We start from the raw sequence: 13,296 nt of genomic DNA, 5'->3' as shown, positions 1-13,296 counted from the left end.
TGCCCAACTCTCTGATGCATAACAAGTGATTACAAAGACCATGGCTTGTATCAGGCGCACCTTAGTCTCCAGAGAGACACCGTTACTCTTGAGTACTTTAGAGAGGTCCCTAACGGCAGACTTTCCCATTGCAACATGAATTAGTTGTTAATTATTACTCGAAAAGAATGTTTAAAATACAATGTATCTTCTTCCTCATGAACCTCGATAAAAATGTGAGCCCTATGACTAACGTTAAAAGAAAGTAGTGAGATCCCTGAAAGCTCACAAGGACGGCACTCCATCATAGCCACCTCAGCTTTACTCAGTTCATCTTTAGAAAGAATTGTCATTACATTTACCCTCATTTTCAGAAGCAAAATGTTTTCTGTGGATGTGGACTATCCAATTTAGTTGTAACTTATTTCAAAGGCTGTGCTTTTCAAAATGACCTGCAGATTAACTGATTAGGTCAGACATAATATAAATACAGCCTGGCTGATGTAGAGAGGAGGGAAGGGGCCTGGAGGCAAAGTGATTTGTTGGGTCACTGCAATACGAAACAAAGAGGCTTGAATTAGGACAGCAGCAGTTTATCTGACAAATTGTATACAGTCAGATAAACAAAGAGAAGAAAGAAGAGAAGGATTAGAGAAATAAGAGTATAGACTGACAGAAGATGGAGAAAAAGGAGAATGACCCAGTTGTGAGTTTAGGTGCTAAGTGAATAATGCCATTACAGAAGTTGATGGACACACCAAGAGAAACAAGCTTGAATGAGGAGACATTGGAGAGCCTTCAGGATGGGAGGAGCCAGGCAATTAGAATGGCTGATTACACTGGAGTGGTTTATTTGGGGTGGCTCCTCATCAAACTTGTGGAAATAGTATTTGTGAAGGAGTGACTGGTGACTCAGAATTGATTCAGAGCTAACCCTCCAGTGGACTTTCAAAAGAAGTAAATTACATGTGAGCAGACTGTCCATCTTTCTCCCATGGAGCAGACTGGTTGGTGGATTAGAACTACCTGTCTTTGAGTTGGAAGCTCAATTGCATACCCACTAGGCCACCAGAGCTCCCTCTGTGAGGAAGAGAACTAGAATATGACTCACCAGCATATAGTCAGTCGTTAACACCATGTGCATGGGTGAGATAAGAGGGGACAATAAAACGATTGCTGTATTACAATATTGTTTAAGGAATATGCCAAATTACTTGACAATGGAAGGTCCATGCACTTGATGGTCTTTTCTAGTCATTAAACAAAATCGTAATGAAGGATAATAAGGCCAATATGGAAAACTCTTTGACATGGTCATTTTAACAGATTATTCACATAGACAATATGGCCGACTCTCAAAAGTATCAAGCTGTGTAAATTAGCCACAGAAAAGAGCATATTGTTTGTTTTCATTTATATAAAATTCTAGAACAGGAAAAATTATAATCTCTGGTAATAAAATCAGATAAGTATTTGCTTCTAGGGTATTGGGAACCCATTAAGAAGGGGTATAAGGGAATTTTCTGAGGCAAAAGAAACTCTAAATCTTGATAAGGGTGCAGGTCATATGTGTCTACTTTAGACAAAACAGATGGTACAAAGATGGTACAATAAGCACCCCACTGTATTATGGCTTATGAAACAGAGTACACATTGTATATAATCAGATAAACAAAGAGAAGAGAATATGCAAACAGAATAAGTTATACCACGGTAGTGGAACTTTGGTATTTTCTCTGCAATTCTTCAACTTTTTACACGGTTCTTTTAAAAAAGAGGAATTTTAGAACCTCAAATGCCCATCAGTATATATTTACCCACGAAAATGCAGAGCACTTCATAATGAAGTACTTTCATGGGAAGCAGGAAAGAGCCTGCAATTAGGGATTTTAGTATCTGAAGCCAACAGGGAAAGACAACATAAAATAAAATTTTCAATATATTCAAGGGAGCACTTGATTCATTGTGGTAAGAGGAACCTTATGATTTTGTTCTAAAGATTGTGAGAAAAGAGATTTGTGAAGAGGTTTTGCAGCAGAGGTAAGTCATTGCAGCAAGGGCTGTGGCTCCGCTGTAGCACAGAGCAGGCGGTCCTGAAGGGCTGGCTCACCTTGGCAGCAGGGGACCAATGTCAGGCACAAGCGAGAGGGCAATGGGAAAGGCCATGAGTGGCGGGAGCTGGAGGTAAAATGGATTCTGAAGATCAAAAGTAGAGCCTCAACCTGGTTTTAAGTGCTCCTGAGTTTATGGATTGTCTTTTATCCTGCAAATTCTTAGTAATTTGGGAAAATTGAGCTAATTTTTCATACAGACAGTAAAGAAAAATTGTCCGGAGGCAGAGAGACATCAGTGAATGCCCATTTTTCCAGAGTAAAAGGATGATTATCTTAATGAGGATGTGTAGTTTTTACTTAAGTTGCTTGTGAGGGACTGGGCACTGTGCCAGCTACTTTGTATTTCTTTTTTACACCCAACCTCCACAATAACCCAGTAAAACATATATTAACTTACTATTGCCAATAAATTACTTGTTCTCAAACAAGTTAGGTAACTTTAATTATGAAGGAAAACCCAGACCACCAGACGTACTACACTGTTCTACTATCTAAGAAGAAAATGGATAATTTCTCACTTATTTGAGTTTGAAGAGAAAAGGGGAAAAAAAATCTCATTTAAAGGAATTTCTAACAATATTCGGTAGAATTACTTACTAGTCCTTCTCAGTATAGCCTACACCCTCACAAAACAAATGCAGTTAACTAACTACTTGTTGTTAGGTGCCAGCGAGTTGAGTACGACTCACAGCAACCCCACGAACAGCTCACCTGATCCCTTCCCTGTCCTCTGCCGTCCTCATCATCTGACGCAACTGCAAACTGCACATATCTTAATACTTTTTATCTTAAGAGTTAATATTGGATACTAGACTAGACTCTTAATATGCATCAACTTAAGGATCTTCAAAACTACCCTGGAGGTGGACAGTCCTGCCATTTCACCAAGAATGAAGTCAGTACACAAGAAATTAATTTTGTCACCAACCTACCAAGGACTTGGACTTGGATCATCTGAGAACAGACTCTCAATTATGTTCCTCGAAAGCCTCAGTTTGAGACCAGAGTGTTAAACTTGTAAACCTATTTTGCTCTTTTTAGCATAAGTTAAACATAATTTTTTTCCACAATATTTCATAATAACAACAGCTTAAAAACGTCTCTTCTCTGACTTCACAGAACTGAAACCGTTCTCGATGCCTTATGCTGTTACTGGAGCAATTATGATCCAACAGCAGGAAGGGCACATTCCCTGAGAGGCTGGCCTTGGGTGACTGCATGCAAAGAGGCAGGTCAACCACCACATCCTGACACTGAGACAGCAGCAGAAAGAGCACACCGGGGTGTACACTCCTTATCACAGAAAGGGGAGAGCGGGACAAATGGTCACAGTTATTTCCTGTCAGGCTAAATGACCAACTGCAGGTGCCGAGTACCTGAGCCTCAGTCTAAGTTGTCTCACTGTGCTGTCCACACAAAGCTGGAAAGAGGAGTACCCATTCAACTAGAGTGAATAAGAACAGTGTTTCGTTCAAGTTTCTGCCTTGTCTTGGGAGAGGTTGAAACAAGAACCATCTCCACCTCTACGGTCCATAATGAACTCTTGAGACATACAAAAAAAAGGCTCTGCTCCTGATCTTCTAACTCTCTATCCATTACATTATTTAAGGTACATAGAAAAATAAGCCACGCTGGCCATATAGGTAATCAAAAGCCTTAAAAGTCTCCGAGAGCTGGCTGCCTTTCAGCTGTGCTTTACTTGTACTGTTTAACCAGTACTTTCAACTTTATGAGGGCGCTCTGGAAGCTTCTTCTTGTCACTAGGTACTGTCAAATAGAATACAACTCATAGCGACCTTATGAACAGCAGACCTGAGCCCTACCTATTCATGTACCATCCTCATCATTTCTGACACACTTAAGTCCATTGCTGTAGTCACTGTGTCAATCCATTATGCTAGGGGTCTTCCTCTCTTTCGCTGTCCCCTATCTTTCCAAATGTGATGTCCTTCTCCAAAGAATAGCCCCTCCTATTACGTGCAAGCAAAATATTGCTGGGGATCATCCAAAAACAGAACAGTTTATTGACAGGGAACTATCAGAAGTTTAACCTGAGTTTAGAAGAAATTGTGGCATTATGATGTCATTGCTGATCTAGGATAGATCCTGGCTGAAAGCAGAGCATACCAGAAGAGTGTCTATTAATGTTTTATTGACTATGCATTTGATTGTGTAGATCACAACAAACTATGGCTAATATTGAGAAGAATGGGAATTCCAGAACACTTACTTGTGCTCATGCAAAATCTATACCAAGAAGCATTTTTCTGAATTGAACAAGGGAACACTACATGGTTTAAAATCAGGAAGGGTATGTTATGCATTGGGGATATATCCTTTCTTCATATCTATTTAATTTGTATTCTGAGGGGAAAAAAATGAAGCTGGACTTTATGAAGAGAAAGGTGGTATCAGGATCGGAGGAAGACTGATCAACAGCTTGTTTTAAGTAGATGGCCCCTTGCTTGCTGGTGGCTTAGTGGTAAGGAGTTGTGCTATCACCATAAAGGTATGTGGTCTGAATCTACCAGCTGCTCCATGGGAGAAAGATGGGTAATTTCCTTCCATATGATTTATTGCCTATGAAAACCTGCTGGAAGGTCAGCTCTGACTTGTAGGTTCTGACCTGATGGTAAACAACGGGAAGTTTTGGAGACCCTAAAATATCATCTGCTCAAAAATCCTTTTTTCAAAATAGGTGTCCTTTATTTCCATTGCCTGAAATATGGCCAAGGACAAAACCAATAATGTCTGAAATGGGTATTAAGAATTCAGAGGATTAGCCAGCAGGCTGTTCCTACTTGGCCCCCAATTGGGAGCTGAACAGAGGGAGAGTGAAGAAGGGTATAGAGAAGACATTCTGGCCTCTTGTTCACTGCCCTTTTTACTTTTACCCTGGGGAAAAACTAAGAGTGTTCACAGACTTAATCTCTAGTTCTATAAAAAGAAAAATAGACAGTTTCTCCTAGAAGTAGATGAACATAATGTGCTTCTCTGGCTGTTATCTTTTCAGTATTTATCTGAATATACACTTCATTTCACATGGAGGTAGGTAGAGTACACAGAAAACAGCAAATGCCATAAAAGCCTGCCTTGAAAAGCTAAAACTCAAGACTTAGCTGAAGCTAAAGCAGGAGTGTGATTCTCTGGCATCAACTGTGCAGAGGAGAAGGGGAATCTCATGCCAGTCAGTGCACTCCAACGGGCAGGAGAGGCAGAAATGACAGTGTAGGCTCCCTTCTACCCCTGATGACTCTTGCAGAAGAGACAGGAATTAGAACAGAGTTCAGGTTTGCAGCAACAGCATGGGGGTGGAGAGGGCACAGACAAGATTCCTGCAGGGCTGAGCTGTTACTCACCACTGTCCCATTGAAACTGTCAGACTAGCATGGAATATGTCTTTCACAGGCTGTCCCTCACCAGCTGCATGCTTTACACTTTACACTAGCTATGCACAAACTACCTCCTAGGTAAGTGTAATGCAACTACTGTGATCATAAAACAAGTGTTAACTTTATACTTTAATATAAAATGTTTCAAAAGGGAGAAAAAAAAATACAAAATGGCTTTATTTAGCAAGAATCCATACCACTCCAAAAATCCTGTTCCTCTCTTCAGAAAGGAAAATGTTTTGGTCATCAGTGGCAGACTTCCTGCAGAAGCTCTGCTAGGCTTAGTCAGAGCAGAGCCAGGAATTCAGTGAACCTGAGGTCATGCTGCCAAGATTCAAAAGAAATGAATGTTGTTACTAAGTGTGTGCACAGATCGAGAGTGGGAGAGCTACCCATTGCCTGCCAGCACTCAACTCTACAACGCAGACCAGAAAACTAAACTTCCAATAGCCCCTCTTCTTGTAAAATTTAACAAGAGGAAAAAGAAAGAAAAAAAACCCCACACAACAAAAAAAACCACTTACCTAGCTCTCCCCGGAGGTTAGCGAGTTCTTGAGATAGGGCTTTGTGTTGTTTCAGAGCTTCCTCCCGCTGCGGAAAACACACATCAAGTTACTAATGTTTTCAAGAGGGTCGCTCACAGGAAGGTACACATTTGTTATCACTAGGAAAATGAGACCCAGACTCCAGAAGCCAAGATATGAATCATTTAGGCTAACAGTTTGTGTTGTTACAAAACACAGATGTCCTCTTAGTTGTTAAGGAAATTAGTGCTTAAAAAAAAAAAATCTGTATTTTTTCAGGTCCTGTTAAAACTTCCATTTGAAGCACTGAATGGCCCAATTCAAAATATTTACCCTCAGTCAATAGTTTATTGCTCATCCAAGGAACCTTCTCATTAAAGCACACTGTACTTAAGACATGATGTTCACCTCCTCCAAGGGCAATAAAGTCTCAATCACTTTAAGATAAATATTTAATGTTCTAAACATATGCTAATATGTACTTTGTCCTACTGTCACAAAGGAAAAAAGTTTAGCTACAAAGGTCAAGTCTCAATCTTACTTTTAAAAGGAAAAAAGTTTGTTATGAAACTATGGAAAGATAAAAAATCCTTTAAAGAAAAATCTTGCTATTTTAAATCAGCTACACATTATTTTCTAAGAATGACTATGTTCTCTTATCAGCTATAATTCTAAGCAAGATGTTAGAAAACAAAGCAAGGAAAATCAGGCAGTTATTTCAGTTATTAAAAGCAGTTTTATCAACACTGCAGTAAGAACAACTTTCAAGTTACCAGTAACACACAGAAATCACACATAAATACACACATACACACACTTTTACAAATACAATAATTACATATAGTTCCTTAGAAGGTGGATTCTCTAGCAGCAGGACAGAGCAGGGAGGACAGACTTGCCGCGCTCTCTGGAAATGCCCCTCCTAGGATCCCTCTCCAAGGAGCTCCTGCTGCATCTTGATCAGCGTGTTGCAGAGATCATGAGATCCAGCCTTTGCAGGCAAGGGCTGCTTGTCATTTGGAGCATTTCCCCCTAGTCACAGACAGCCTCTACCTGAGTCTCTGACATCCTTCCAGAAAAGCACTATAAACAAATACTAATTACCCTTGTTGCTGCACATGGAGAATACAGGCACATTTTGCTGCCGGAGCAGCCCATTTTCCAGCTTCTGTCTCCAACTCCCCACCCCCCTGCACTGTCCGGGAAGTGCACAGGTGGCTACACCACCCACCAGCCGGGTCCTGTCTACATTCAAAGCTCTACCAGGAGGCACGCCATTGGCCCTCGGTTAGCCTTACTTCACGTCCTGCAGGTTACTGTACGCCTCAGACTCCTCTCTACAGAAGCTGATACTGCAGCTTCTGCCTTTGGCAGGAGCAGCCTGTGATCACTTAAAGCCACAGCCCTTCATTTATGAAAAACGAGAGCCAGACATTACAGTGATCGATGGCCACTTACTTAGTATCAGCTGGTAGAGTGGAAGGAAAAAACTGGCCTTCTCTTCATGGATAGTGGAGTTATTTTTAGATTTGTGAGTCTTTTTATTCCCCTCTCTAATTGAGGTCATTAGACAATCATTCTTACTAATAGAAAAGGGAAACTTGTTCTCTAAAACCTGTATAATAATCAGGTTATGAATAAACTGAAGAGCAATGAAAGTGTGTATTATTGTGACTTAGCATTTAAAGGACATTATTAAAAGAGTGATGGGCAACTCAAAATGTAATGTGGGTGTTTAAAAACTGTCCACTGGTGGTGAAGGGGGTGCGTAATGCTGATTTTAGAGTTGAAATGATAATAAATTTGACTTTTCTATTTTCAGTCTCTCCCTACAGGATTAAGACACTCTAATTGGCCACATTAACAAAGGACAGTTAAGAAACACTTTCTTGTTGAATATATATTTTGACCTCAATTATATTTTAAATGCTTGGAGTTTTGGGGGTTTTAGGTTATTCTGAAATCACAGATCAGTTTGTCCAAAGCTTTTTAATATAAAAAGTTGAAGAAAAGTAACCTAGATAAAAATGGAAGAAAAATGCATATGTCTGCACTTACTTATTCACTTTAATTTCCACAAAAATAAGCTTTATTTGTGCTAGTTTATTAATCTACTTCAAATAAGTCATCAGCAAGTTTTGTTTTCCAGGTGACAGGGAAACCAAAAAACTCCTTTTTACTAGATATCCATAAGCAATTCTGTTCAAACATACTCAAATGAGTTTGCCTAAAAGTCAGGTTTTTCTACGAGCCAAATTGCTAATAGAAGCAAGAATTGGAAAAACAAAGAAACCCAAATCCCTTTTCAAATTTATGAGAACTAAAAGGAAAATTAAAAATTAAGCTGGTTTAATTCAAAAGAGTGCAACAATGAAGGACTGGAAATCCTAAAGTCTCTGCATACTTTCATTACAATTAATTTAAGAAAAAGCCCAAAAACTTTCACTTTTATCACAAATATATATTGGTGGTATTTCTGCTTGTTTATGAAATGTGGACAAGAATTTCAGTGGTCATATGAATGTTTCCTCCAACTACACTGTCCTCAACCTTCCTACTTCAATGCCTCAAAAGCCATGGGACATTTCTAAACAGGTCAATCACAGTAACCTGAAAACCGTGAGATTATCTTTGACTTTGTCTAAATGGCTGTGCAAAAGTCAGTTCTCCCTTCAGAACATGCCCTGTAGTATCTCTTGCACTTTTTAAATGTACCCTTCCCCCATAGTCCTAATCTTTACCAACCCATTCCTGGACTGTTGTGTACCATCGAGTTGGAAGGAACCCATATTTGACCCTCAGCAGGAGACTGCCCACCGTTCTCCTGCAGAGCAATGGTGGATCTGAACTGTTGACTTTCGTATCATCACTAAGCCACCAGAATCTAGGAAAGCCTAACTCCATACCACTTACTGGGGAGCAATGTTAGATTACCCTACATTTCTCACCCATGAGAAGAAAAAAAAAAAAAAAAAGAATTCCTGGTGATGCAAAAGAGTAGCACACTCAGCTCACTAAAGGCTGCTGACTTGAGTCCACTCAGAGATAACTTGGATAAACATCCTATTAATTTTTCAAAACAATCAGCAATTGAAAACTCCATACAGTATATGGACCACTATGAGTTGGAACTGACTAGATGCTAACTGATGTGGTTTATATGCATAAACAGTTTTTGATCAAAAATTGTCTCCCAATAAGCCTTTGGGGGGAAAAAAACCCAACAAAAACTTCACTCTATTTTCATGGCCCTCAGTCACCTGCCTCTCAATTCATCCTAACCATGTGTGCCCATCTCCACACACTTAGCAACCATCCTTTCTGGAATGCCTGGTCATCTTTAGCTAACTGGCAATATAAAGCTTCTGGAAAGGCTGTACTCTCAACTGTAGACATTCAACCTCTGTCCCCTAAATGACACAAATACACATTTCTCTTTCTCAGTAGGCTGGGAGTTATTACGAGTAGAAAACAATGTAACAGCACTCCTGATGCTGTGAAAAAAGATATTTAAATATTATCCATGTTTTTAAAGGAGATTGGAATATAAAATCTAGCCCTATTTTCTTGGTCATCTTCATCTGAGGGGAAGCAGCACAGGATGACAGAAAAGTCACGGATTTTAAAGGCAGACTCAAGGAAATCCACCCCAACCACACACTAGCTATGTGACCTCCAGTCACGTGATTTAATTTGTTCAATTTCTCATCTGTACAGCAGGAATAACGCATAACTGAGAGGACATTTGTGGGTGTTAGATCTGACCCTTCATAAGAGATGTCAACTGTAATGCACACACTGTTAGTTCCTCCTTTATTTTTCTCACACCTTGCCTGTACATGTTCATAGCATTTACTTGCAAATGATTAAATTAATTTTGTCACTTAGGTACTGATTTACCATTTCTTTTCATTCCACTGTGTTCACATCAGTGCTCGTCTTAGATGACAAACTCTATAGTCCAGATAAGGTTATTTAATTATCCTTATTATTGTAACACGCAAAAAATGCACACAATCGGGGGGTGGGGAGAGAGGGAGTGACACAGAGAGAAAATGCTTTCATATTCATGCATTAAACAGATGAAGTGCTCAATGGGGGGGGGTATCTAAAACGGACTCACTATAATTTAATTAGGAGTCCCTGGGACACAGGCACTTAGTCTTTGGCTGTCGGCCCATTAATGCGTCTGCTGCCGAACAGCACCGACATCACAGGGAATTCTGCAGAAAAGAGCCACATCAGACAGCTCTGTGTATGACAGGTACTATGTCTTGCACCACCAAGGGCACATGATATATGTGTAATAGTGTGGCCACTGTTTATGCTCACAGGCATTTTTCACATTTAGACGGCTAAGGTCACCCAAATTCAATTGTTTGACTAGACTCTATGACAAAGATTGATGTGGTTGGAGCCACTCTGGATTTTAGGCAGAAAGTTAGTGGAGTTACCTCAGATCTACTGAATCTTGCCTAGCTTTTATGAATAAATTGGGATTACTACCATCAACACTATAGTAACTAGAAAAGAACGGTTGTGCCTTTTGCCTCCAGAAAAATCAACCTCAGTAACTGGGGTCGTAATGGAAAAAAATAAAATACCAGAAGATTTTTTATTATTATACACATCTTTCTGGTGGTTCAAATCCACCAGCAGCTCTGAGGGAGAAAGACAGGCAATCACCTCCCAGGAGATTTACAGTCCTAGGAAACCCGCTGAAGGATCAGCTATGAGTTGGTTCTGGCTCAAAAGCTGTGCAGGAGACAAGGGTTATGCGTTTCCCAAATCAGTTTCCTGAAGGGAACATTTTTCTGGGAATATATATTGGCTTGTTGAGGGCCTTGGGGAAAGTTGATGTGTATTCAGTAAAGAAAAGTGAGGCTATTTTAGAAAAGGAGAGATTATACCAATCTGTAGGCTTGTGCAGCTGGGTTACATAAGGAAAAATGTGTTGTATATGTCCTTTCTCCATACCTATTATGAAGTGTGCCATCAGGGTTGGAGAAAGGCTCAACAACCACCTGAGTCATGCAGATGATACAACTTTGCTTGCTGAAAGTAAGGAGAACCTGAAATGTTTGCTGCAGAAAACTAAGGACCGCAGCCTTTAATATAGAATATATCTCAACATCAAGAAAACAAAAATCCAATAAGCTGGATAAACTAGACCAATAAGCAACATTATGATAGATGGAAAAAAGATTGAAATTGTCAACAATTTTTTTTTCATAGTCAACATCCTTGGTGCCAGCAGTCAGGAGATCAGGAGATGAAAAGTTTTGGATAAGTCTGCTATCAAAGGTCTCTCCAAAGTCTTGAAGAGCAATGCTGTCAGTTTAAAGACTAAGATGTGCCTGATTCAAGTCGCAGTCCTTCTAATCACTTGCTATGCTTCTGAGAGCTGAACAATAAATACAAATGACAGTAGAACACTCAGTGCACATGAGTAGTGGTATTGGAAAAAGAGTACCAAATAGCTCATGGACAAAAGAACCAGTATGTCTTAGAGAAAGTGCAACCAGAATGTTCCTTGGAGGCAAATATTGTGAAGCTTCATCTCACATATTTTGGACATGTTGTTGGGAGAGTTTATTCCTTGGAGAAGGACATCATACTTGAAAAACTGGATGGTTAGCAAAGAAGAGGATGACCCTTGATGAGATAGACTGATATAGTGTCTGTGGCAAGGGACTCAAATGAGTTGAGAATAAGGATGGCACAGGCTAGGACACAGTTCAGATCTATTGTTCACAGGATTGATATGAGCCTTAGTCAACTAGATGGTAATTAACAGTAACAACATTCAAACTATGCTGAGCAAGCCATGTGAAAAGCTGGACTATACAAAGAAGAATGTTTTGGGACTGGAGGAAGAATTATCAACAACCTAGATTATGCAGATGACATGACCTTGTTTGCCAAAAGTAAAGAAGATTTAAAACACATACTGAAGAATTAAAAACTTCAGCCTTAAATAGGGATTGCATCTCAACATCCAGAGAATAAAAATCCTCAAACTAGACCAATAAGTAATATCAGAAGAATTGAAGAAAAGATGGAAAGCATCAAGAATTCCATTTTACATGGATCCACAAGCAGTACTTAAAGTAGCAGCAGTCAAGAAATCAAAAGATGTATCTCACTGGGAAAATCTGCTCCCAAGAATCTCTCCAAAGCTCTAAGGATGCTAACTTAAAGGCTAACATGTGCCTGATCCAAGCCATGGTCTTTTCAATTAATTCCTATGCATGTGAAAGCTGACAATGCAAAAAGATGATAGAAGAATCAATGTCTTTGAATTATGGTGTTTTCAACAGTACTGTCTATCCCATGGACTACCAAAAGAACAAACAAGCCTGTCTTGGAGGAAGTGTAACCGGGGTGTCCCTTAGAGGAAAGGAGAGTACTATGGGTACATTGTCAGGAGAAGCCTCGCAGTCCTTGGAAAAAGATAACTTGCTAAGAAAGGTGAAAGGCCAGAGAAAAAGAAGATGACCCTCAATTAGATGGCCCGACAGCGACTGTAACAGTGGACTAGAGATCAGCAGAGATTGACGGTGAAGCAGGATAGGGCAGGATTCTTATCTGTTGGATGAGTCACAGTCAACCTGACAGCACATAACTAAATAAATGTTCTCCTCTCCTCTCCTCCCCTCCCCGCCCCTTCCCTCTCCTCTCAGGACATGTACTGGAAGGGTCCCTCTTTCATGATGACACCCATCTGGTTAGCTGCTGACTCATTAGAGGACATGCTTTTTCCAGATGGCTACCTTCCAGAGGCTCCTTCAGTGAGTCACAAACTTGGTGCCTGGAAGCTCTCAGTAGAGCTAAAGATTGTTAACAGGGGATGATTAGGCTACTTGTAGAGAGTATGTTTCTGGACCTGATAATGCTGGACCACTAGGGTGGAGAAGAAAATGAATCAGGCAAACAGGAAAGTCTGTGATTCAGAGCAAACCTAGCAGTAAGTCAGTTTAAAACAGTTTCTTCACTTCCCTCCCCCTTCCCTGGAAAGGTCATCTTTGATACAACGTCAGAAGGGGAGTGACTTTCAGCTGTAGACTTCAGGGTGAGGAGGTAACTGCAACCATTGGAAAAATATTTCAATTTAAGGAAAATTCTCAAAATAGTCACTCCAGGGAAGGAGGGCAACCCCCCACCCCCAGGCTTTCAACTGTTACCACAGACTAAAAAGGACATGCCCTCCTTTAAAAATACTAAAGGAATATGCACACCCATGTTTATCGCAGCTTTGTTCACAATAGCAAGGAGTTGGAAACAACC

General features: G+C 40.1%; 1 protein-coding gene across 1 annotated transcript in view; it reads right to left on the bottom strand.

The window, feature by feature from the left end:
- Window positions 1-13,296, bottom strand: part of MTUS1 (microtubule associated tumor suppressor 1) — a 161,428-nt gene that overhangs the window by 32,990 nt on the left and 115,142 nt on the right. The window contains exon 7 of the mRNA XM_006893565.1: window positions 6,010-6,076. Within this exon, the coding sequence (XP_006893627.1) occupies window positions 6,010-6,076 (67 nt within the window). The remainder of the gene's footprint in view (window positions 1-6,009; window positions 6,077-13,296) is intronic.

This window comes from Elephantulus edwardii, unplaced genomic scaffold (genome assembly GCF_000299155.1).
Source record: "Elephantulus edwardii isolate Elephantulus edwardi_28Jun2011 unplaced genomic scaffold, EleEdw1.0 scaffold00128, whole genome shotgun sequence".
Taxonomy (NCBI): Eukaryota; Metazoa; Chordata; class Mammalia; order Macroscelidea; family Macroscelididae; genus Elephantulus; species Elephantulus edwardii.
Note: the sequence above shows the minus strand (reverse complement) of the source record. Positions and strands in the feature narration are given on the sequence as shown.